This window comes from Somniosus microcephalus, chromosome 23 (genome assembly GCF_052327205.1).
Source record: "Somniosus microcephalus isolate GS21.2 chromosome 23, FLI_Smic_1.0, whole genome shotgun sequence".
Lineage (NCBI taxonomy): Eukaryota > Metazoa > Chordata > Chondrichthyes > Squaliformes > Somniosidae > Somniosus > Somniosus microcephalus.
This window is the reverse complement of record NC_141009.1, coordinates 35,112,342-35,136,949: the sequence shown is the minus strand read 5'-3', so window position 1 is coordinate 35,136,949 and position 24,608 is coordinate 35,112,342. Positions and strand designations below refer to the sequence as shown.

The 24,608-nt window shown below is 44.7% G+C and overlaps 1 protein-coding gene across 1 annotated transcript in view; it reads right to left on the bottom strand.

Annotated features, from left to right (window-relative positions):
• akna (AT-hook transcription factor) overlaps positions 1–24,608 on the bottom strand; it is a 181,089-nt gene that overhangs the window by 49,767 nt on the left and 106,714 nt on the right. Inside the window, exons 6-7 of the mRNA XM_085965770.1 lie at positions 6,766–6,910; positions 1,619–1,776 (exon numbers count right to left, since the gene is read on the bottom strand). Coding sequence (XP_085821896.1) covers positions 1,619–1,776; positions 6,766–6,910 — 303 coding nt within the window. The remainder of the gene's footprint in view (positions 1–1,618; positions 1,777–6,765; positions 6,911–24,608) is intronic.

The window sequence follows — 24,608 nt, the reverse complement described above, 5'->3', positions numbered from 1 at the left end:
ACGATTATTGTATTAGCTTTGTTACAAGCAGCTTTGAAATTTTATCCATGTTATTTTCTAAAGGCTGATGTGGCATTAAATCTCAAACTCTTCGGTCCTGAAAGGAGGTCAATGAGTGAGGACCTCAGAGAGGAATAAAAAATATGATAGACAAAGTTAATCTGAAACGTGGTTGAGAACGTGGCAAGTGAGTGTCCAGCTAATCTAGGAGTGGTACCATGGAGGCTCGGCTAACTTTAATAGCTGGACCTCATTAAAATTACCGCTGGACTACTTCCTGACCATACTGGCCAGGTAGTCAACGGAAGCAGCTGTCTGGCCATTAAAATTGGGCAGCTGGAGGCCGCCACTGGGGACACAGGGGATGGTCCCCGGCATTTATTACATGGTAAGTGCTTCAAGGTGAATCCTGAGACAGAGGGGGCCCAAGAGCACCTTGTGGGACCTGGAGGAGCAGTTAATAAACTTATCTTGCTGCGTCTCTTCTGGCCCTGGCTGCTCTTCCCAGCAGGCTTGGCCTGGTGGAAAAGCCACCACTGCTCTCCTGCTCAGGCTTCAGGATAAAATAGCACATCGGGCCGCGATGGCATCATTGGAGCCTGATCTGCATATTTAAACCCCGACGGTTTGTGGCATGTGTCCTTGCAGTCTTCAATTTAAAATTGCAGTTAGGCAGATCAAGGTGGGAAAGCAGTGGTACAGACCCCACACCATTTTAACTGCCCCCTGGCTGGTTTCCACCAAGTTCGGGGGGGGGGGGCGGAGTTCAAGGGGACATTGGTACAAACTAGGAAATGGCAAGTTCAGGACTGATGTCCAGAAGTGCTTCTTCAAACTGAGGGTGAATTGATACCTGGTATGATCTTCAGAGCAGGGTAGTGGAGACAAAATACTGGAATCATTCTAGAGGTGATTAGAAGAGGGTGTAGTGTTGACAGCTGCTTGTTTTAAACGGAGATTACCGGGATAATAGGGCTACCGATTCCCACTTCACAGATCTCCTCCAGGCCTCCCCAGAGCCCAGTCTCTAGAGTTCAGCATGTTTACTGTGGGTTTGCCATCGGCTGTGCCACGTCCAAGCACCAGGAACCAGGAGCACTAACATCCCTTTAAACTCAGTATAAAAGCAGATTATTGAACTTGACGGGACATGTGGCCTCCTTCATCCGTTATGATCTTTGCAATCTATTAGATCCCATATTTCAGCTCCTAACTCTGGAGAAAACTGTTCAAACTGGACTTGATTTTTTTTTCTAAAGGTACTATAGCTATAGCATTATATCATTTTTGATCTCAGATTCATTCTTATATATCCACTTTAGTGTCTTCTCCTTCCTGAAAGTACAATTCTGCACCTGGCATGAGGAGTACCAGAGTGGCTCAAGATTATTTGTCTTTCAGTATCCTTTCCCTTTCTAAAGGAGAAAATGAGCCTTTGCTCCATTTATACCCACTCTCCAACCTGGCTAAGATAAGGAATCCAGTGTAAGTGCTGCATCATGGGTTCAAAGATCTTAGTTCATGGTGAAATGTTGTACAAATGAAACAAATGTTTGTGCTAACACCTTTAGTACAGTGGCGAAGAACTTCAGAATATCATTAAATTGCTTGCACTCACCTGCTTCTGCAATACCTCGGCCTGTTGGGCAAGGGCCCAGGTCAGACATTCGCCGGCTGTAGGCTCCATAATAGATGTAGTCTGGGTGGAGGGCAAAGTGACACCTGATGTACTGGCAAATTCTAGTACTTCACATCTTTCTCGTACTGAGGGATATTCTGAAAATAGAATTCAGACAAAGAACCAATTCAACTCCTCTCTATTAATTTCTTCAAATGTGAATTTTATACCAACAACTGAGTGCCACAGGTAATGTTATTCTAGCCATGCTGGTATGGGAGAACCTTTCCTGGAGCTGTTCTGGCTTCAGCAATAGAGTACCTGCCAGGGACTGCTACTGGCACTGGTATGAGAGTACTCTGCCACTGCATACATCAGATTGCTAGCCCCAAGTCTGTACCAGTACTGATATTGTAGTGTGTGTATTGACATCTACATTGGTGCTCCACCAGCACTGTCAATGGGGTACCTGTCTTGAATCTGTACTGGTGCTGGTATTAGGAGTACCAATCCTGTATCTGTATGGGTGCTGGAATTCAAGTATCTGTCCGAGACATGTATGAGTGCTGAAATTGGAGCATCTGTCCCTATCTGTAAAAGTGCCAACAGTGGGGCGCTTGCCTTGATCGGTCTTGGACCTGTACCACTGCTAGTATCAAGATAGCTATACCAGTGCCAATATTGGATCTGTCTCAATGCTGTGCAAATCCTGATCTTGGAGTCACTGACAGACGTGCCATACCAGTGCCAGTATGGGAATAGCTGCCCCCAACTTGCACCAGAGCTGGTTTCAGGATACTTGTTACAAGATATCAAACTAAGTGCGAGAATGCGACTTGTCACAAAATATTAAGGAAAGTAATGCCACTTTATTAAAAGGATATTGTTCTAACCAGCACTCAGACTAATAATAGCATTACATGGCTGTGAGGATGGGTGTGGGTGGGGGGAGGAGTGAAGAAGTGTTTAGCCATGATGGTCCGGCCATCGTAGTGTGGGACAGGCTTGATGGACCAGCTGGCCTTTTCCTGCCCATCAATTTGTATGTTCGTATGAGAAAAAATGTCCTAAAACGTGTTGGGACAGAGAAATAAAAGGTGGAAAATTCACCGAGCCTTGCACTCGGCACAGGCAAGGTATAAAGATGCTGACATGAGCACAATGGAATACAGTTCAGACTGTAGAGAAGAGCAGATGCAGTAGCCCCAGGTGATGTCACCATGAAGGACAGCCAAAAGCGATGTTGCCACAGAAGGCTTGCAAATGCTGAAAACCTGAAATAAAATGAACTAACAATAGCTCTCTATCTGAAGCAATAACCTATTTCTTCAGATGCCGACAGACCTGCCATGTATTTCCAGCCTTTTCTGTATTTATTTCAGCTTCAACCAATGATCAGTTATCTCGGATACAGTTTTAACAACCAATTATACTTCAATCACTAGCAGCTTTCCATCTCTCTCATTCAGCAATTCAACCTCAGTCCTTATTTGTTCTACATAAAGTTTCATATTCACCTCTTTAAATTAAACAGTGAACCCGATAGTTCAACAGAAACTCCTGTGAAGTGAACTGATGATGTGCACACTGAAGTTAAACACTCTTTATTTAGTACTGCAAAGCTCTCCCCAAGTCTTCCGTTTGCCGTGGATCCATTTCAACTTGATCAGATCACAGAATGTGTTTAAGGCGTGACCACATAACAATGTTGGCTTGGTTTCAGAGGTGGGTTGATTTAAACCATGCCTTCTGCACCCAACACCACTTGAACAGCTTCAAATCCTTTCTGTCTAATGGAGGGCAGCGTCAATGTCTATGGCCGTGTCTAAACTCTGCGAGCTCAGTGGGCTGAGCGGGCAATGGATTTGCACAAAGCAATGTAAAAAGTTCCTCTTCTTCAAAAGGAAATCGTCTTCGTGTAAAACAATTTGGCAAATTTTAGCTCATGTTTGAAAAGAAAACTCGAGAGCCAATCTGCATGATCGTGACATCACTTTGCTCTCAGGCAGCATGTCGCAATGATGCTGGCAATCTGATTTTCTACACTTGTTAAGGAGAATTTAATTGGCGCAAATTTCTATAAACAGCAAAGCACCAAAATAAATACTGAGACTTACATTCAACTTTAGCACTTAAAGCACCTTTGGCCTGCCTTTGTTTGTTGCCAATTACCCCTCCACTCACTTGTTTTGCTACATGCAGATTACTTAAAAAGAAAATCATACAGTCATTAAAAAATAGATCCCATGTGATGATGTTTACAGTAACAACGACAATTGCTCATCAGAACTTCAAACACAATCTGCAGTCTAAACAGCAAGTTCAGCTGGACAGTATGAACACGTCAGAAGCTAAAGAAGGATGCATGAAGTTGAACCCTTTTCGGGCAGATAAAAAAACATCAGTAAGCTTTTGGTTCTGCGCCACCTATTCCCTCTGTTGCCGTTTCTACACGAAGAACACAAGAACATAAGAAATAGGAGCAGGAGTAGGCCATTCGGCCCTTTGAGCCTGCTCCGCCATTCAATGAGATCATGGCTGATCTTCTGCCTCAACTCCATTCAGCGGCCCTATCGCCATATCCCTTGATATCCCTTTACTAGTCAGAAATCTATCGACTTCTGTTTTGACTTTGCCCAATGACTGAGCCTCCACAGCCCTCTAGGGTAGAGAATTCCAAAGATTCACCACTCACTGGGGTAGCTCTCCACTATGGGTGCTGGTATAAAACGGGTGATGGCGAGTCGGCAGCCAGGTTTACACCTCTCCCAATTTTTATTTCCATGGGAGTAAAAATCGGCAGAGATGTAAAAACGGGTTGCCGACTCGCCATCACCCGTTTTACATCATCGCACAAAGTCCAGATCTACCCCGCTGTCCATTAGAGATCCTCATCGTTTCCCAACTCAGAAAGTCACACTGTAATTTGGTGCAGGTTATCTGTGACGGGTGTGAACCCAATGTAGACTCCAGACAGCTGGACTCGAAGCACAGATGAGTCGAGGAACTTAAAAGTGGGGAATCCATTCAGACTGCTCGATCGTTTGCAGCAATCCAATCTTGGATTCAAAGTGAGAGGAAAGGAAAATGCTGGTGCAGCAATGGGGTTCTGCCTTGGAGTTTTTATGGATGCTTTGTAACTATGACAAACTTTGGAGGGGCTGGTGATGCTCGACAGAAATTAGTCCAATTTATTTAAAAAAGCAAAGAGTAGCTCCATATCTTGGTTGTTGTAGCTTAAGCAAAATACACCAGATACCACTGAGGGGAAATGTTTCTGCTGGTGCAAAATAGGGACAGTTTGTTATTGCGTGTGCATTATAATGGTGTTATTTGACAATTATTTTAATGAAATGGCTCAGTAAGTTATTTTCATGTCACTTGGGTTCTCACCACCGTCTGGTTCTCACTTAGGTATTTGTTCTGTTAGAAACCCAGAAAATTCCACATTTTGAATTCTGGGAGAGACACACAGAAAATTAACTAACAAGGCATTGCCTACTGCTCACTTCTTAAAGGGAAATGCCGATTCAGATCTTGTTTTCCTCATTATTATGGCATGGTACATCTGTGGGTCCCGTAGGGAGTTGCTGTCATTGTCTCACCCCATGCAGTGAATTGAGAACTATCTGCTCCATGTACAAGGCCTTGGTTAGGCCCCAGTTAGAAAACTGTGTCCAGTTTTGGCCTCCTCGCATGGTGGGGAATATTGAGGCTCTGTAAAAGTTGCAGAGGGGGGCCACAGGATTAATTCCTAGTTTAAAACACCTTAGCTACCCTGATAGGCTAAAAGAGCCTGGTCTCTTTGCTTTAGAAAAGTGTAGACAGGGGCAATTTAAAAATTAGAGGTTTTTAAAAATAATGAAGGGTCTGAATGTGTTTATGTGGACCAATTATTTCACCTCAATAGGTGAGGGAGGACCAGGGGTCACTCTCACAAGTTATGTAGGGGCAGAACTAGTCTGGATGTTAGGCAGTTTTTCTTTTCCCAGAGAATAGTGGACCCATGGAACAGGTTACCGGATTGTGCAGTGAACAATGATTTGCTGTATTCCTTCAAGAGAGAGCTGGACCATTTCTGGCTGGGGCGGAGATCACCTCATACAAAAGGTAGGCATCCTGTAATGTAAATCAGAGTGATCTCCTGGACTAGTTTCAGTCGCCAAAAGGGGTCGGAGAGGAATTTTCCAAATTTTTTCCCGTTAATGGGCCTGGTTTTTTTTTGTTGCCTCTCCTGGGGGTCTCTAGGAGGGTGCGGAATGAGTGTCTGTACTGTGATGCATAATGCATCACAATTATATGGGACAGGCTAGATAGGCCAGTGGGTCTTTTCCCGTCCATCATTTTCGTATGCTCATAACACCTCTGTACTGGCATATTAGTTTGATTCTGGTTTTAGAAACTGGTAACACAATCTCTGCAGATATACATGTGGCACAGAACTGGGAACAGTGGACTGAAAATTAAAGTGAGCAAAACAAAGCTGCTATACCAAATGATTTGTGTGTGCACCTGAAGGTATTAGTGCTGGATAGGGAATAGAATGCTTCCCATTTCAGATACCCATTGTCAGTAGCAAGCTACACAGTCAGATGTAGAGTAAAGCTCCCTCTACTCTGCCCCAACCTCCAAAGATCACCCTTACTTTACTAGTGTGACAACCTTTCCGTTTGCCACACCAGTCATCCTGTGGCCTGTCGAAGTGAGATTGCCAATTCATGCCAAACTAGGGACAGTTTTGTGTTGCAGGGAATTGAGACTAGCTCAAACTCAATTCGCATAGGATGCTAACAGCCAGCAAAGAGGTGGAGGCCTTTCATCCCCGGTCTGGGCCCGATTTCAACCTAAATCCCAGAGATGAATAGCCAATGCCCAACCCACTGCCTCACCTCGCCACCCCAAAGGATTCTTTCTAAAACCACACAATTTGCGCCAAGTCCTTCAATATTCTGCAAAGTGTCTTGGTTTTCGAAATGGAGTTCTGATTAGCAATGGCAGAAATAGACAAGAGCACAGAAACAAACAACATGCTCAACTCAGAATGCACTGGAAGTCAAGTTAAAAATCATTGTCATTTTCCTTTGTGTTTTGATGTTACAGAGCTACAGTTTTCCGCAGAAGGATTAAATGAAAAGTTAGTTAGTTACCTGTTGGTACACTGGAGTTCAGAGGTGGACTAATTTCAGCTTTTTGTGCATGTGGGATGTCAAACGTCATGACCTTTGAACCCCGGTTAAGTGATGTCATCTGGACACTGTGACTTGGGTTTGGAGGGTCAGCATACAGGCTCACCTGAGTAATAAAACATGATATAAATGAACAGAGATTCCCGTGTCTCTTTTCTACAGAGAACTATTACAGCAGAAGATAGCAACAGAAAAACTAACATCTACTTGCTGCACCCACATACTTTCTTCCCTGTACTTCCCCACGAACAGAACAAAACTATAAACGATTTCCAGCCAAAAAGGTTTTGTATACAGCCAATGTTCCCTCTAAGCTGCGCCTTGTTCTGTGCGGCCTGTTTCTTTTAATGCGTGGTCCCTTTAAATTTCTGCGCAGGCGCAGTATTGACAGTGTAAAAGCCGGTGAGTGGCTTGCACGGAACCTTTCAGATGACTGCACGGCCATGCACGGCCATCCGCGTAGCTTCGCAAGAACATTGTATATAGCCTATTCCCAGGCCTCTACCACGTCAGTGCAGTACTGAGGGATTGCCGCACTGTTGGAGGTGCTGTCTTTCACATGAGATGTTAACTTGAACCTGCCTTGCTCTCTCTGTTTTTCCCCCTCCCTCCCTGGAGGGAACTCGCTGGTTAGGGATTAGAACTTATCGCCAGAGTATTGGCCTACCAATTCCGAAATGGATTTTTCCAAAATCATGGAATATGAGTGTGATGATTAGGTGCTGGAAACGTGTGCCATGAACAACTGCCAAACTGATTTTAATTTCTCTTACTTGTTCAGGTTTCCTAGAGTGGGGTCTAATAGTGACCTTACTTCACATGTTCAGGCTAGAGGAGATCCCACCTCTGCTACGTGTGACAGCTAAGGGAATGTGATTGTTGGCAACTGGTCTGAGAAGCAACAGGCCTGGCTAGTGCAGCTGATGGCAGGTTGTGCTCTTAATCAGAAACAAGTTCCGCTGCACAACAAAATCAAATGTATTTATTATTCTGTGGCCAGCCTTTAAAAGAAAGCTGACGTAAGAAAACTACTAGGCACTTGGTCTAAGCATTAAACAAAGCTTTAATCAACTGTTTTACAACATGAAGGTCTAATTGTGTCTTTCACTAGTTCCCGTTAAGAATGTCCTGCGCAAGCTGGGCCTGTGCCCGAGTATTTATACTCTCCCTGGACAGCGCCACCCGCAGGCCGCTCAGTATTATTTCATAAGTCTTTCTTTCATGAATGACTGATTCATGTCAAAAGGTTTGAAGCTGGGAACATATAATTACATTTTTATTGTAACAGGGCACCAAGTCTGGAGTATGACTGGTTACTGAGTCAAGGATCAAATGTAAAAATAAAATGTAATCCCAAACCTGTGACCTCTACCACCTAGAAGGACAAGGGCAGCATCCCATGGGAACACTACCACCTCCAAGTTCCCCTCCAAGTCACACACCATCCTGACTTGGAAATATATCTCCGTTCCTTCATTGTCGCTGGGTCAAAATCCTGGAACTCCCTCCCTAACAGCACCGTGGGAGTACCTTCACCACACGGACTGCAGCGGTTCAAGAAGGCGGCTCACCACCACCTTCTCAAGGGCAATTAGGGATGGGCAATAAATGCTGGCCTTGCCAGCGACACCCACATCCCATGAAAGAATAGTAAACATTTTTTTTTGAAAAGTGCCAATTCAAACACATGAACTGAAAGGCAGTTAAAAAGAGGCTTGTATTATAAACAGCCACAAAATCCTGGACCCTCAATGCATTCAACAGGTTCAAACACAGACTGTTTTTTGAGACCCGTCATACAATCTAAATAATCGAATTGATTAGACAAACTTTCTGAGGACTGATGGGCTTTTTATAGTTTCTATCATTTGTGGATGAGAAGGTTTACCTTGCTCATTGAATAAACTATTTTCCATGATGTTCCCCCGATTTCTGATCAAATATCCTCAAGGCACAGCATGTTGATATAAACCACAATGATGGGACACATGAAGTATTTTTATAATAGCATCTGATCATTTCAAATCTTGGATAATGTTCGGACATAGCATTGCAGCATCACAATAATAAACAATGCATAATGTCAGTTACATGATAAGCAGCAAATTAAGGGCTGACAGTGCTCGAAGGCTTTGTGAAGGAGCTGCTATATATTTCACTGAAGCACTTTCAATACTCTGCTGCCAACCTATCATAACAATATTGTGGGAGATTGTAAAGAATGTACTGTTGAAAAACAGATTCTGCCTCTTTGCAGAAGTGTGAAGACTTAGGGGGAAAAATTCGGTTGATTTGCGCCTCCCATTAGTGCCCCAAGAAGGTGCTAACGGGGCGCAAAGCAACTAGCGCCTGGGCATGGTGCCGCTAACTCCTCCCATGAAATTCAGTGGGAAGTTAGCGGCAGCGGTAACCATTATCGCCCCGCGGCGCTGCGCCTCCGGCGATGACGCCATCACCGTGCGCAGCACCCCGCTCGCGATCTTCGGTAGCGCCCCCTGACTTACCGCCAGATGCTATATCTGACGAGGTCAGGGGGGGGGCCTACCTGCGGCCGGAGCGGCGCAAATTAAAGGGGAGGTGCCGAGCAGCCATTTTTGTGCTGGCCGCCTGCCAGCACCTGCCCCCCGTTGCTGTCCCCGGACTCCTGTGCAGCCCCCCCGCGGGGTGCCGGCTGCCTTCTGTGAGCCCGGCACTTCTCTCGAGTGTCGGGCTCTTTTGCCGGCACTCCGATCCCTGGTGGCCCAGCTGGGCCCCGGGTCACACTGCGCTAAGCCCCTCCCCTTTAATAAAGGGAGGAAGGCCTGCAGTACCACGGCGCAATGTGCCGCAGAGCGTGACACTGTGACACGTAGCGCCGTGATATTCACTCGCAGCGCACCAAGAGGGAGGCAGACATGCAAACACCGTTACAAGCCACCTGACACTTGAACTGCCTACACTCAATGCCCAATAAGCCCTTTCATTACTTCTCCAGCTCAACTTGTGGTTTCTCCTAAGGAATGACCAGAATCCAACCAATGCGGAGTGGTAATTAAACATACTGAACGTTAGTGTGTGTATCTGCAGGTGTTGTATGAGCTGCACTGCACCATGAATCGGGAAAGCATGCAAACCTGGTCTGACTCCATAAAAACTTGTTAAAACACCATTGTTCCTTCACAGCAAATTGTGTAAATATCAACCTGATATTTCTAACAACAACATATTTACTTAGAGCACATTTGACATAGAAAAATGTCCAGAGGTGCTCTTAAAGACGGGGAGGGAGTTGGAGAGACAGAAGAGTTTAGGGAACTTTAGTACAAATAAAGAAAAAAAACCTGCAAATGCTGAATAATTTAAAATAAAATCAGAAAATGCTGGAAATACACAGTAATACATTGGTCAAGAGAACATTTCTGGTTTATCTTGACATTTTGAGTAAAAAAATCTCTCAAGGCAAATCTGCATTTTTTCTCTATCTTTCTTGACATATTTACCTAGGTGTTTGCGAATACTGTATGTTGATTTTTCTTTGTCAAAATGTTTTCTTGTGGTGAATTGATGAAGGGATTATTACTGTCCAATTGCACACCAACACAAAGCTAATGTTACTATGTATATCCAGCCCATGGCATCATCAAATGAACACTGGGAGACAAATAGTTCAGAGTACTAGTGGAGGGCAATCGAAAGTTATACTGAATATATTAATTCCTCCGGTGGGCTAATTTTTTGTAAACAGGCATCATTTTGGGTCATTGTTGTTTGTGAAATCTTGCTGTATGCAAAATTTCCACCACGCTTGCCTAGATAACAATGGAAATTGCATTTCAAGTCTTTCATTGCACGTGGAGAGCATGGAGATATTTCAGAGAAATGTGTAAGGACGAATATAAATGCAAGCCTTTCTTTTATGTCTAACTGATCATAAGGATATACAGTAGAGCGTCCTTACAAATCAGGGCAGTGCTGAACAACCAAGTCCCATTACAATTTTTCCTCTCTGACCCCGGTCTCCAAAATGTTGGCCAGTTGTTTAAGGTGCTTATAAATAAGCAAGCCAAAAGATACAAGGGCCTTTTTCTGCATGCCTTCCATCTAGATATCAGCGCAATCTGTGCAGAATTGACTGAAATAACGCAGAATTTAAAACGCAAGTGAGTTACGTCCATGACCACGTGGGTGCAACTTCACCACGGCAAAAACCGGCAGTGCCCGGCGCATTTCCCAGATTGTGCCCCTGGCGGAAACTCCGGGTCACAGAGAGGTTACATAGAAACATAGAAGATAGGAGCAGGAGTAGGCCATTCGGCCCTTCGAGCCTGCTCCACCATTTAATGAGATCATGGCTGATCATCCAAATTCAGTACCCTGTCCCTGCCTTCTCCCTAGATCCCTTGATCCCTTTAGCCTTAAGAAATATATCTAACTCCTTCTTGAATATATTTAATGAATTGGCCTTAACTGCCTTCTGTGGTAGAAAATTCCACAGGTTCACCACTCTCTGGGTGAAGAAATTCCTCCTCATCTCTGTCCTAAATGGTTTATCTCTTATCTTTAGACTGTTGAACTCAGTTGAAATGTCCAGCACTGGCTGTATGTCAGCTAATGCCGTTCTATCTCTCGGCACACGGCAGTGGAATAAACCTGTCAGCGCGCCCGTAACAAGCTTTATTGGCAGAACGCAGATTTAGAACCACAGCTTTAGAATGAAACCAATTCTCTTCACCTCCTCGAGTGATCCTGTTCATGCAGTTGCCAAACCAAACAGGTTAAGGACCTTTTTAATCTTGGCTGTTAATAGCAAGTCTTAACTTGTTCAACTGGGCTGGGCACTGAAATTAAAGAAGACCAACAACAAATACTAACATCAAAATACGGAGTGTGTGGAACAATCTTTTTCGATTTCTGTGATACTTATGGAATGACTATTACTGCATTATACCTCAACATTAACATTACTCCAATTCCAAATGAACTAGCACAGAAGCCTTTACCTTAGTTATACCAAGAATAACCAGCTATTGCAGTTATGGCAATATATATCAATTGCATTTTAATTACTACTCATAAAATGTAAAGATTTTGTTTCATTAAAAGACTAATTCACTGGGAATCTACAGAATATTCCAGTGCTAGGTTATGATTGGCAGAACACCAAGTTGAGAAATATCAGTAAATGGTAGACGACATTCGTGAGCCATTCTTTGGACAATCTCAAGCAGGACATTCACATAAAGCAAAATAATCTTTAAGGAGAGCCTCATAACTTATGGCAGACATAAAGACTGTACAGATTATCTTCCAAAATATTGCTATCAATATTTAAATACATGACAAGTATTTAAAACATCTCCAACATTTTGTTGGTTCCCTGCCCCGCCACCTCCGACAAGCAGGTTTCTCGACTGGGAACTACAATGTTTTGGAAGCATTTTTAGATTGTCCCCTATGTAGATATGCGGTGTAGAGATTTTTCCACAGTTAAGTCGATCCTTGGAAAGTGTGAAATGAATATTCAAGTGTGGAGCAGTTCCTGGAGGAGACAGTTTTGGCAACCTCCGAAAGGATACGGGCAGCAGCCCAGGAGAATGATCAGCAGCCTCTGAAAGCAGGGGTGACATTTTGGGATGAAAATTTAGATCGCTTTCAAATGACATAGGTCGTACTGGAAGAGAAAGGAGTTCAGAAGCCGAAAATGTCAAGCAGCAAGTTGCTGCGGCGAGAGAGAGGTCAGTGGATCCATATTTAAGATAATGCGCATTTGGGGAGGAATAGTCAATGCTGGATAAGCCCGGTGGCCTCTGAGGCCTACACACAAAAAGAGCATGTGCATGTTTTAGAAGGGACGTAGGAACAGGAGTAGGCCATTCAGCCCCTCAAGCCTGTTCCGCCATTCAATTAGATCATGGCTGATCTGTATCTTAATGTCATTTACCCGCCTTGATTCCATATTCTTTAATACCCTTACCTAACAAAAATCAATCAATCTCAGTTTTGACAATTTTAATTGACCTCAGCAGCTTTTAGGGGGAGAGTGTTCCAGATTTCCACTACCCTTTTTGTGAAGAAGTGCTTCCTGACATCACCATGAAGGGCCCAGCTCTAATTTTAAGGTTACGGCCTCTTGTTCTGGCCTCCTCCATCAGAGGAAATAGTTTCACTCTATCTACACGATCAAATCCTTTAATCATCTTAAACACCCCAATTAGATCACCCCTTAATTTTCTATATTCAAGGGAATACAAGTCTAGTCTCGGCAACCTGTCCTCGTAATTTAACCCTTTTAGCCCCGGTATCTTTCTGGTGAATCTGCGCTGCACCCCTTCCACGGCCAATATATCCTTCCTGAGGTGCGGTGCTCAGAACTGAACACAATTCTAATAATTAATTTTAATTTAAAAATTCTCCACAGCTGAATACATAAATCGCAAAACCGCTTGCACATTTACAGCTGTATAAGGAATCCCAGTCACGAGCCTGACAACCCAGCCTCAAACACAGCCAAAGAGCACCCTCTGCTGCTCAAAGCGAGGACGGGATTTTCTGACCTACCTATCGAAAGCTCTGAGGTGAGATTAGTCACCGGAGAGGCTACTCTGCTGCAAACCATATGGGCCCGGAATTTGCGGTTGTAATGACAGCGAAACGGTCAGTGTTCGCCGTCATTACTGTGTAAAACTGACAGCAACTTCTGGCGTCCGCACATGTGCATTTAAACGCAGAAATCCTGAAGTTGTTAGTTATACCCTACTCCTCCACATGGCGTGCTGTTGCTGTCCTCACAGATGGAAATCAATTAAAATCACTGAATTGACACGAACTTCCACTTTTTACACTCTATTCTCGCTGTAAAAACCCTTGAAAAAGTTAAGCCTTGTTCAATGAGGTGTAACTCGGTTTTTAATGGTGTACTAAGTCATAATTACTGCTGAACAACCTCTCTGGCCCTGAAAAACAAATTTTATATTTGTGGAATGTCAAATTTCTGAATTCCAAGGTAAAAATTCCCTAGATTTTTAAAATAATAAAAATTAATTTTTTAAAAGTTTGTTGATGATATTTCATCTTCTACCTTAATCCCAGGTGTATGTCCCAATCTTTATTTCACTTTCTGTAAATTGATTTAAAAAAAGGAAGATAAAACCTGCTTATTACTTCCTGGTTTGCTGTCTGTGAGAATTCTTCAATGTGATTGGCTGTTCAGCCTGCTTGATGACATCACTGTTGCTGGATGCCAGAGATTCCCTATAGATGGCGCCAGAACAAAGTAAATATCGGGAAAGGTGAAATCCACATCACAGAACCCGCTAAAAGTTTGTGGGCAGCTTTCTTAGAGGTCAGCAACTGACCGCAAAAACCAAACCCATTTGTTTATCACTGCAGTCAATGGTACTGTAGTTAAGTGGGCTAATAGGCAGAGTGTGGTAGCTGCACAGTGATTCACAGATGACAGCACCCAAGTTATGCTGTAGACTGTGAGAGAGAGAGTGAGTGTGAGAGTGTGAGTGAGTCAGTGAGCGCGAGAGAGTGCGGGTGAGGCTGTGTATTTGTGACTGCCTCGCTCTTCCATATTACTCCTGCTGAGCTAAAACTGCTTTAGTTCCAAATGGTTTAAAATGGAAACATTATCAAAAATCTACAAAACTCAGCAGCAACCTCTTATAGAACAAATAATAAGGGAGAATGAACATTTCTAATAGCGGGCATTAGTAGTAAAACTGTTACAGAAAATCCTCTTGTCTCTCCCTCATGTTTCATTGTTCCTCAATTGTGTATGTCCTCCAATAATCAATACAATTCTCACGATTCACATAGCATGTGTGATTATTATTTTCAGTGTTTATCTATTTCTTGTGTTGTTGTGTTTTCACTTAATTTATATGCGAGAGCTTAAAATATGGATGTGTGCTACAATGCACTGATTGTGGGACACTTCCTACAACAAGTTCACAAAAAGACACTGCCATATCTCTCTGGTTCCCAGCCGGACAATCACATTGTCCAAAAGAAGATGATAAACAATTCCCAAAAAGATTCCAGAAAGAATCCTCCACACTCCACAGCCAGGTCATTAATAATACATATGAACATACGAATTAGGAGCAGGAGTAGGCCACTCGGCCCCTCGAGCCTGCTCCGCCATTCAATAAGATCATGGTTGATCTGATTACACCACATTCCCGCCTACCCCCGATAACCTTTCACCCCCTTGCTTATCAAGAATCTATCTAACTCTGCCTTAAAAATATTCAAAGATTCTGCTTCCACCGCCTTCTGAGGAAGAGGAAGAAATAATTATTTCATCTATAGATTTTTAGTTTCTCACTGTAGTGTAGCAAAGATGTGCTTTCTTTCTGAATGTCTTTTGTAGGTGTAGAACAGATATACATCCTCTCCTTTAAATGCCCACATCTCACATTTTATTTCTGAAAATTTAGTAAAATATAAATAATTAAGGGAGGAAGTGCAGGTGAGGGTCTCCTCCACCAGAATTCAGTACAAGGTGTTAGCTATCTCAATGTTTAAAATCCTATTTCAGACACTCATTGCCAGAACTAGGATCCATCTCGCCATAACTACACACAAAGAGCACTGCAATTAAATGCAGATTTGAGGTTTGTTTGTGTCAACAGAGAACATTCCTGTGTGATTAGCCTGACCAAGAGTGAAAATTTATCTTTCCTCACTAGTGGCACTTTTTTTATAACATGCCACCCCTCCGGAGCAGGGAAGAGAACTGAACCAGTTTGGGATGCAGGTCAGTTCGGAAACGCAAGAATGGTTGACTCTAAAGGCAGGTGAAGGAATCGGCATCAAGAAGCAGTTGCTAAAAATGGAGGGGATCCTGACCTCATTACAACACAGGTAAGATCGGCAGGGGTCAGGAGCGGAGTATTTCTTAAATTTAAAGGTTGCCTGCTGAATTGTATAGACAGGTCAGCACCCGCTGTCAACCCGCCGCAACACGCCTTTCCCAATGTCGGGTCTGTCAGTGCTGAGCAGACCTGACAGGCAGCAGTGGGCAACCCAATTAAACTCATTATAATGTACTTAACAGACCCTTAACAGGCTTTTTCAACTTACTTTTTAAACTTTATCTTCATGGCCACGGGAACCACGCTATTTGGGGACCACGTCTGTCAACCTGAGGCGGGAGTTCAGTGGCCATTGCTCCAGCTGATTATTTGACAGCTTCAAATGTACAGTAAAAGCTCCCACCTGATGGATCATCACTTTCCTCAGCCGCAAGCTGTTTCTCAGTCCATTTCCAGTACAGATTCTGCAGGCTTTCCACTTTCCACTCTCAGCTCATTGGAAGAACTCTCTCACCATTAACAGAATGCTTCTGTCATCTCTACTTCACCTGCCATCTATTCCATCAGCATGAGTGCCCTTTATACTATCTCACCTTGGTCCTCAGAATCCGACCACAATCAGTCCCATCACCAGCAGCACCAGGCACACCAGCAGCACCAACCTTCTCTGCAATCACCTGATGCTGCACAGGACACATAGCATCAGCACCTGACCACACTGCTGCCCGGGAAGCCAGGGATGCCCCATTTACTTCATGCCCACATGGCCACATTTACTTCACTTGATGCTGTACACCCTGGCTGCCACATGATATGCCAGGTTGGCACCACCCCACACCAACACCATAAAGCATCACTACAATATCCAAGCCATTCCTTTCACACTCATCCCCATTGCGGGGGGTACCGTTATGTCTCACCATTCACTGCAACTCACTAATCCACTTCCAAAGGTGCACACAAATCTGTCCAAGCATGCAAAGTGTTGAAAATAAAGGTTTCAATGTTTGACAACACATTAACAGAAACTTTACATGAACATTGGATAAAACACCCAAGTGCCTACCCTTGTGTGTTGTTAGTTGGTATGATTACATTCGGATGAGGGTGAGTGTGAGGGGTGGCTAGTGAGATGGGGATGTGATAATGTAGATAAAGAGGGATGGTGGAGGTCCAAGGTAAGTTGGTGAGTAAGGGTGTGCAGGAGTAGGGTAGGGAAGGCAGAGTGATGGGGATGTGATGAGAGGCACAGCAGGATGAAGGCGAGTGTGGCTTTGTACTCACATTTTGAGATCTAATGAGATCATTGAAAGGTTTGTGCCACGGCACCCAGGTCCTCCTGATGACATCCCTGCTTGTGATCTCCTCTCAATGTGCAACCAGGCTGTTTTGGTCTCTTGGGGAGGCCTCTTCCATCCATGGGAAGGGAAGAGGACCTCCCTGCGTGCTGTGACTCCCTCCATAAGCATATGGAGGTAGTCATGGGAGAACCTGGGTGCAGCGCTCTGCCTCTGTGCAATCATTGTCAGTGTTTGCAACACTTCAATGCTGTAGAACACTGACAGCACAAATGCCAAAAGAAAGGTGGCCATGGTCCTTTTAAGGAAACCGTCTGATGACGCGTCATGAATGACATCACCAGACCTGCTTCCTCTAATTGGACCAGGAAACTCGCTGGGTGGGCTTAACAAGCCCTCTCAACGTAAATTCAATTTAGGCAGCGGGATGGAGCCAGCAGCTTGGCCGTGACCCGCCACTGACATCGCCCGCACCGGACCTGTCGAGCTGAGCAAAATCTCAGCCTATGTGTTTCTGTGGATGCAAAACACTTTCAAATACTCTGTGGTGACACCATCAGATACGTGTTATTGCCACAGCACGGTGCTAGATTCAAGGTCACTTCAGAACAACCAGTATTCAGTGGGTATCTAGGCCATTTTCCTGGTATAAATTAATTTAGTACTACTTTGTACACTTCCCTTAAACATGTAGCCCAGACATGAACATAATAAATAGGCTTTGTTATGACCATGTAAGGGGGCTTGCCAATGTGTTGTACAAGACCATGTGTGTATAGAGAAGAGTACACAACATAATGGTTAACGTGACATCATATTGAGCATCATACACACTACTTCGAATTTTTAAGTTTTCCTGTAGTTTTACCAAAAAATGCAACTCAGTAAAATTGACCCTCCTCCCCCCACCCCCCACCTACTCTAAATAATGTCCACTGTGACATAGACCATCCCCAGAGATCCGCTTGGTACTAGTTGAATGGATATTTCTGAGTTTGCACACAATCCACAACTTCACCTTCGTCACAGACTGCAATCTGGCGAGTGAGGAGTTAAAAGTCCATCTGAACATCTTGTGTTTACCAAAGGTAAGGTAGCATTATACCACGGACACAAAATCGGGTAAAGTCCACCTGTCGCCGAGCAGGAAACTTGTGCCACTCAGTGACTGACTCTTTATTGTTTCAATTGCTGATTCCCTAACTTTTCATCCTTCATTTCCCCTCCTGGTAATATGCACTACAACTGCTCAATTATGTCCATTGTCTGGGCTTAGATTTATGAGTGTACAGAAATAATTCCTGCTTCACTGAAGGCACGTGATATAACTGAGACAGCTGTATACCCAAATGACTCAAATACACAGTTTGAATTATGTCTCTGAGACGCAGCAGGACCAGGACAATACTTTCCTGCTGATAGCTGTTAAATCCATGAATTTTGATGTATGGTGTCCTTCAATAAAATCGACAGAGACTGCAGAGGAACAATCAACAGGTGTTTACTGGATGAGGGTTACTCTAAAACTAAAAGTACAGATCCTTACTCAGGGTTTATATACAGGTGTGGTCACTGCCGGTACTACAGTATACAGGAGCTGTAAAAAAAGTAGTTCTCCCCTTAAAGGTACATACACTACAATTCCTCCCCTTTTAGATTAACAGTACCATAACATTCATTTAACAGTTAACACTTTTAACATGCAACATTAACTGAAAATAGTCAATTTATAAATTCAGTCTTTGGGGCGGCTTCCTGATCCTTTCTGGATAGCGCCTTTCCTGAGTGTCTTGCTCTTGGTACGGAGGCGATTCTGCCTCACTGTCGTCGGTTGGTTCATCAGCTTCCAATGCTACTGTTTCTGGGGTAGATGCTACCTGTATGTCGGGTTCATCACCAGGTACGCGAGACATGGGGTTGACTCGTTCCTGTGATGCTAGGATCTGGTCGACATGGCGTCTCACAATGTTCTCCCCAACATCCACTGTGTACATTAGTGGCCCCTGCCGTGTGCATATCGTTCCTGGTTGCCATTTCTCTGTTCGGTAGTCGTGGGCCAAGACTGGTTGCCCTACATTGAAGCTCCTTGTCGGCTTCTCATTGATGTGCTGGAATTGCTTATTCTCAACATTTCTTCGTACATTTGGCCTGAGCAAATCCAGACGAGATCTCAACCTTCGGTTAAAGAACATCATGGCCGGGGTCTGGTTGGTAACTGCATGTGTCGCATTTCTGTAGGCTAACAGGAAATTGTCCACCTTATGCTGCAGTGGAATGTCGTCATCACACATGGCCCTTACTGCCTTTTTAAAGGATTGTATGAACCTCTCAGCCAATCCATTTGTGGCTGGATGCTACGGGGCGGATGTGTAATGCCTTACCCCATTCCTTCTCATAAATTTCCGAAATTCTTCGGACACAAACTGTGGTCCGTTATCAGAGCAAATCTGCTCTGGCAAGCCATTCCTGGCAAATATGGTCCGTAGGACTGCAATCGTTTTCTCCGTGGTGGTGGAGGACATTTTGATCACCTCAGGCCATTTCGAGTGCGCATCCACGGCTATTAAGAACATTGAGTCCATGAATGGACCAGCAAAATCAATATGCACCCTTTTCCATGGAGAGGAGGGCCACTCCCATGGGTGTAGAGGGGCATGTGGTGGTGCATTTTGGACCTTCTGGCATCCTGAGCAGCTCTTTGTCAGGTCCTCGATTTGCTGATCGATCCCCGGCCACCACACATAAGCCCTAGCAAGGCTTTTCATTTTCACCCCTCCCAGATGGCCTTCGTGAAGCTCAGTGAGCACTCTCTCCCTTAACTTGGGTGGAATTACCACTCGGGATCCACACATCAAGGTCCCCTGGCATACTGACAGCTGTTCTCTTCTAGATGAGAATGCTGGCAACAGTGAGTCGCCATGTGTTGGCCATCCCTTCACCGTCAAATCATATACCCGAGACAGTGTCGGGTCATTTCGGGTCTCCTTCTCTATATCCGCGTTAGTTACTGGCAAGCGTTCAATTATAGTCGAATTAAATATTTCGACAGGGTCCACTGCTGGTGCTTCCTCCGCAGTAGGCAGTGGCAGGCGTGATAGCCCATCAGCGTTTCCATGCTGTTTCGTGCCCTTATACTCTATTTCATATTGGTTCGCCCCTAGAAAAAGGGACCATCTTTGTAGCCGTTGCGCAGTCATCACCGGAACGCCCTTCTTTGGATTAAAGATGGAGACAAGTGGTTGGTGGTGAGTCAGCAAGGTGAACTTCTGCCCGTGCAGATAGTGGTTGAACTTTTTTACTCCCCACACTAGGCTGAGGGCCTCCCTGTCAATCTGGGCGTAGTTACGCTCGGCTGAGGTTAGTGACCGAGACGCAAAGGCTACTGGCCTCTCCAAGCCGTCCGGGAATTTGTGTGACAGCACCGCTCCAATGCCATAGGGTGATGCATCACACGCCAACCGAATTGGTAGTGCTGGGTTGAAATGAGCCAACACCTCTTTTGATGTGATCAATTCTTTGCACTTCTGGAAAGCTCGTTTACATTCGTCATTCCACTTCCATGGTACCCCCGTTTGCAGTAGGGTGTTCAGTGGGTGTAGTACTGTAGACAAATTCGGCAAGAACTTATGGTAGTAGTTCACCAGCCCGAGGAACGACCTCAGTTGTGACACATTTTCTGGTGCTGGAGCCTTGACTACTGCCTCAATCTTTTCAGAGGACTTATGTAACCCCTCTTCATCAATAACGTGGCCACAATACGAGATCTGCTTCTGGAAAAACTCGCATTTGTGGCGATTAGCTCGGAGCCCATATTCCTTCAATCTAGTGAGCACCTGCTCCAGGTTGGCGAGGTGATCACTGTCATTTTCGCCCGTGACCAGGATGTCGTCCAAATAACACTGGGTCCCTGGAATCCCTTGCAGGACTTGGTCCATTGCCCTTTGCCAAATAGCCGGAGCTGATGCTACCCCGAACACCAGCCGGTTGTATTGGTAGAGATCTTTGTGAGTGTTGATCGTGAGGTACTGTTTTGAGGCTTCTTCTACCTCCATTGATAGGTATGCCTGGGCCAGATCAATCTTAGTGAAGCGTTTTCCTCCAGATAGTGAGGCGAAAATATCTTCAATCTGCGGAAGTGGATATTGTACCGTGTGAAGGACTGGGTTCACTGTCACCTTAAAGTCCCCACAGATGCGAACCTTGTTTGGTTCCCCAGGCGTATTACTCAACGACCTCTTCATTACAGGAACGATGGGTGTAGCCCACTCACTCCAGTCCACTTTGGACAGTACTCCAGAACGTTCCAACCCTTCCAGCTCTGCTTCGACGGCTGGGCGGATCGCATAAGGCACCAGTCTGGCCTTAAAAAACTTTGGGCTTGCATTTTCCTCTATTTTGATTGTCGCTGTTATGCCTTTTAGTGTTCCGAGTCCCTCCTGGAACACTTCTTGTGCGTCAGTTAGCATTTTTGAGGTGTGACGACGTCATCCTTTTAGGCGTCTACCGTCAGTGCTTGTATGGAATGCCAATCTAACTGTATCTTCCAGATCCATTCACGTCCTAGTAGTGGTGGTCCTCCATCTGGCAATACATATAGGTCCATTTTTGGTGTTTCCTTGCCATTGTATATCACGTTCACCCTTATTTTTCCTTTGGGGTAGACTTTTTGCCCCGTGTACGTCTTCAAGACAATCTCTGTATCTCTCAAGGGTATATGTGAGAATAGCCGCTTGTAGTCCCTTCGGTTTATGACTGTTAGGGCTGATCCTGTGTCCAATTCCATTTTCATTTGGACTTCGTCTATCTTGAGCGTGACCCAGATAGTTTGGTGATCCTCCATTTTGATTACATTATGTAGTTTCAGACAACCCAGCTCCTTGCTTTCGGAGTCTGTATCACTTTTCTGTTCGTCTGAACTACTCTCCGTCACCTTATGTACCTTTTTGTACTTCTCCTGTGGAGATTTCTTGCTGCTGGTTTTCTTTCCCGACCTGCAGACACTTGCTATGTGTCCTACTTTTCCACACTGTCTGCACACTTGGTCCTTGAACCAACAATCCTTATGGTCGTGTGTTGTTCTGCCGCAGCGATAACACTTCACTGCTCCATATGACATTTCATTTGTGCCATATTCTTGCGGTCTCCGTTGTATCTCTGCAGCGCCCCGTGCGGCTGCTTCGTGTGATACTGCCATGCTGAAAGCCTTGTCCAGCGTAAGATCTTTTTCTGATAGAAGCCGTTTCTGGGTTCCTTCACTTTGAAGCCCACACACAAACTTGTCCCTTAAAGTATCTGCTAGTCCCGTTCCAAACTGGCAGTGTTTCGATAGCTTGCGCAGTTCCGTTAAATACTCAGCATTACTTTCGTCTTTATGCTGGTTCCTTTTGTGAAACTTAAATCTTTCTGCTATCAGCAGCGGTGTGGGGTTTAAGTGGTCCTGTAGGATTGCCACTATGCTTTCAAAATCCTTTTCCACTGGCTTCTCTGGGGTTACTAGGTTTCGCAGTAAGCCGTACGTTTTTGCACCCATGGAATTCAACAATACCAGTGCTTTCCTGGCATCTGGCACTTCATTCACCTTGCAGTACACTTCTATGTGTTCTATATATGTCGCCCAATCTTCGACTTCATTGTCGAACGCTGTGACACTGCCACTCTTCGGCATCCCTGGGTGTGGTTAGACTGGCTAAAAATGGCGTCTCCCGCGCTCTCCCTTCTTCTCCGCTGGCTCAAAATGGCGTCTCCCGCGCTTTCCTTTCTTCCCGCGCTCTCCCTTCTTCTCCACTGGCTCAAAATGGCGTCTCCCGCACTTCCTTTCTTCCCCCGCGGACGCTGCTCAGCCCTTGAACACCGGCCGCGCTCTGCGCGTTTTCCTGCGCGCCTCTCTCGTTGACGCCGCTCGGTCCTGAACCCCGGCTGCGCCCTGTGCGCTTTACCCTCTCTCGTTGACGCCGCTCGGTCTTCAATCCCAGCTGCGCCCTGTGCGCTTTACCCTCTCTCTTAACCCGTCGACGCTGATCGGCCTTTTTCTGTGCTGTCGGTCGGCTCCAGCCGCTGTCGTCCGGGAAGTGTCTGCGCCGTACCTGCTGCCAGCCCGCTGCGCTGGATCATCGCGACTGGAGAACCAAGCCCAGCTCTCCACAGCCTCTTCTGCGATGCTCAAATCCTCTCTGGATGGTCGACGCCCGCACTGGTGGAATCGGCCTTCTTCTGCAGAGTTGCAGGTAGGTTCGAATCGACGCGTCGCCAATGTTAAATCTGTGAATTTTGATTTGTGGTGTCCTTCAATAAATCGACAGAGACTGCAGAGGAACAATCAACAGGTGTTTACTGGATGAGGGTTACTCTAAAACTAAAAGTACCGAAGTCTACTCAGGGTTTATATACAGGTGTGGTCACTGCCGATACTACAGTATACAGGAGCTGTAAAAAAAGTAGTTCTCCCCTTAAAGGTACATACACTACAATAGCGAGCACAAAATATAATCTACCGTTCTTGTTACAAGCCTCCATTAAAATGAATGGAGAATTTTGTCTCCTAATATGTCGCACAGATTTGCACGAGCAGGTATACACTTTAATCGCGCATGCAGTACTGGAATTGACAATAAGGCAGTAGTTGTTTGAATCTCATAGAATCACAGAATAGTACAGCACAGAAGGAGGCCATTCGGGCCATCGAGTTTTTCGAAGAGCAATCCAGTTAGTCCTACTCCCTCGCTCGTTCCCCATATCCCTGTAATTTTTTCTTCAAGTGTTTATCCAATTCCATTTTGAAGGCTACTATTGAATCTGTTTCCACCACCCTATCAGGCAGTGCATTCCAAATCCTAACCACTCGTTGTGTAAAAAAGTTTTTCCCAATGTTGCCTCTGGTTTTTTTGCCAATCACCTTAAATCTGTGCCCTCTGATTATCGACCCTTCAGCCTTCGGAAACAGTTTCTCTTTATTTACTCTATCTAAACCCTTCATGATTTTAAACACCTCTATCAAATCTCCTCTTAGCCTTCACTGCTCTGCATCTTAGAGTTCACAGCCACATTCCTACCCACAGGAATAGATATTTCAGACAACCAAACGACGTCTCCCCAATTGCAAAATAGCCATAAAAAAAACCAAATGTAGGAACCGTGTGATTTCTATGATCAAATCTTAATCCATGTGAGCAGAAATTAAACCATATTATGGATTAGTTTATTTTTCTCTCAAAACATGTTCTTTCAAATTAAGCCTCCAATTCCCAATCATCAATGAGTTCTAGAAATTTGCGTACCATTTGTTACAAATTTCCCATTTTCTTAATGTTTTGTCCTGATGAAGCTGGTTTAATTTTCTTCCGTTCCGTTTTTGGTTTCTTGCCACTGTTTTTCCTTTCCCTGTTTTTTTTACAACCTCAAACTTAACAGTCTTCTAAAAGGGAAGCAGGGGGAGTAAACAGGAACCACTGTCGTCAAAAACGTGGCAAGGCTCAGTCAGATTCTAGAAACTGGAGTACGCTCTAGAATGCTTCTCTGCACATCACAAATAAATAGTTGGGGATTGAAGCCAGAGGCTAATGTTAAGATGCAGGTCGTGGCACTTCAATTACAGGATTCTCTGGTTTCTGTGATAAACAGTTAACTGGGTGTAGGCCGGCTTCACTGCCAGCAGCCGGTAAATAGAAACACTATTTCTTTACACTACAGCTGTAGTATTGACACAAAA